The sequence below is a fragment of the Triticum dicoccoides genome, chromosome 3A (genome assembly GCF_002162155.2).
Source record: "Triticum dicoccoides isolate Atlit2015 ecotype Zavitan chromosome 3A, WEW_v2.0, whole genome shotgun sequence".
Lineage (NCBI taxonomy): Eukaryota > Viridiplantae > Streptophyta > Magnoliopsida > Poales > Poaceae > Triticum > Triticum dicoccoides.
Window position 1 is genome coordinate 640,936,586 of NC_041384.1, and position 1,806 is coordinate 640,938,391.

A 1,806-nucleotide genomic window follows, 5' to 3' on the forward strand; every position below is an offset into this window, starting at 1 on the left:
ATATACATTAATAACCACGAATGGGGTAAGGTCATCACTCATGGGTTACAGTATTGGTTTAGGCGTTTAGCGTCCTCCTGTCAAGCACGCTGCATAAAGTTGGATGGCTACCGGCCCCCTCTCTGCGAGCAATCACAGCTGCTTGCCTGCCCTTTTGAGGGATTTTGACGTCCGGTAGTGACATAGCTAGAGTAGAGGGAACTCCCAGTGCCTGAGGTCCGCCGCCCGGTCGTGGTGGAGAGCAAGTACGCAGCTAATCGGGAGCTCCCAGTGTCTGAGGTCCGCCGCCCGGTAGTACATAGGATATAGTAGGATGGACGGCCTTCACACGGAGCTCGCGCTGGGGCTGATCGGCGAGCTCGACACGGCGCCGTTCGTGGCCAAGACGTACCAGATGGTGAGCGACCCTAGGACGGACGCGCTCGTCAGGTGGGGGAGGGACAGCAACAGCTTCGTCGTCACCGACGTCGCCGGCTTCTCGGAGCTCCTCCTCCCATGCTTCTTCAAGCACGGCAACTTCTCCAGCTTCGTCCGCCAGCTCAACTCTTACGTGAGTACCTACTGAGGCTTCCTTCGGCCTTTCTTGTCCTAGTAATACCAGTGATCCGTAGTCTGTTAATGGTACTCGATCTAGGCTTGCACGTGCACCGTACTCTTGCGAAATGTCTGCTTAATTTGCTATGATGAGATTGCTGTGCAGGGCTTCCGGAAGGTGCACCCGGACCGATGGGAGTTCGCGCACGAGTCATTCCTGCGCGGCCAGACGCACCTTCTGCCGCTCATCGTGCGCCGCAAGAAGAAGCGCGGCGAGACCTCTTGCTCGTCTCTAGTCGGCGGCGGCGAGCAGCACGTGATGGCCAATATAGGAGAGGAAGTGGAGGAGGAAGAGGACGACGAGGGGAGGGAGGCGCTGCTCGAGGAGGTTCGGAGGCTGCGGCAGGAGCAGACAGCTATCGGGGAGCAGCTGGCGCAGATGGCCCGGCGACTGCAGGCGACGGAGCGGCGGAGTGACCGGCTCATGCCCTTCCTCGCCAGGCTAGACGAGGATCCCAACGCCACCTCCCTCCACCTTCTCCAACAGGCAGCCGAGAAGAAGCTCCAGCGCATGCAGTTGCCTTCCCGTGATTTTGCTTCCTTTCCCATTGCACCCCCGCTTCACCCGGCGCCTTCACCGCTCTTGGCTCTCGGCGACGCGGCCATGGACGGAGCCAGAGTCGGGCAGTGGGCGGAGCCGATGCCACTGAAACTCCCAGCCTTCGAGGAGCCCTCCGCGAGCTCCGGGGTGCAGCAGGTGCCGGAGTTCGAGGGCGGCGGCAGGGACAGCGGCAGCGGCATGGGCATAACTGACAGTGGGACCGCCGTGGAGATCCCCTTCCCGTTCTGCCTACTTGGCCAGTGTTTCTTCTAAACATGGCGCATAGTGCATGCACATGCACTAGCTTCTTGTACTTAGTGTACTCTTACTAATTTAGCAATCATTTGTACACAACTATTTCCTACGAAACAGCCCGGATCAATTATAGAAGTTCAGTACAAAGCACACCGGACATAACAAAAATTATACCGAGGTCCTACCACTATCACCGCCAGAACAAGTCGGCGATACGTCGTTGCCACTGCTTCCCTACAGGAGTCGGCATGGCCTTGTTCATGGCAGCTGGAAAGTCTTTATGCACGTACACCTAAGGACCATCATTCTGGAGCCACAGTCGTCTTCGTTGTTGAACCCTTGAATCCAAAGTGCATGTCACCATTGCATACACAAAGCAAGAAACCCTAACTCTCACAAGCTTCTGTTGCCGCATG

At 57.5% G+C, this 1,806-nt stretch overlaps 1 protein-coding gene across 1 annotated transcript; it reads left to right on the top strand.

Moving 5' to 3' along the window:
- Positions 1-230: 230 nt before the first annotated feature.
- On the top strand, positions 231-1,408 carry LOC119272438 (heat stress transcription factor C-1a-like). The gene is made up of 2 exons (XM_037553927.1): positions 231-550; positions 701-1,408. The coding sequence occupies exons 1-2, from the start codon at positions 314-316 to the stop codon at positions 1,406-1,408; spliced, it is 945 nt and encodes a 314-aa protein (XP_037409824.1). The 5' UTR covers positions 231-313.
- Positions 1,409-1,806: the final 398 nt, after the last annotated feature.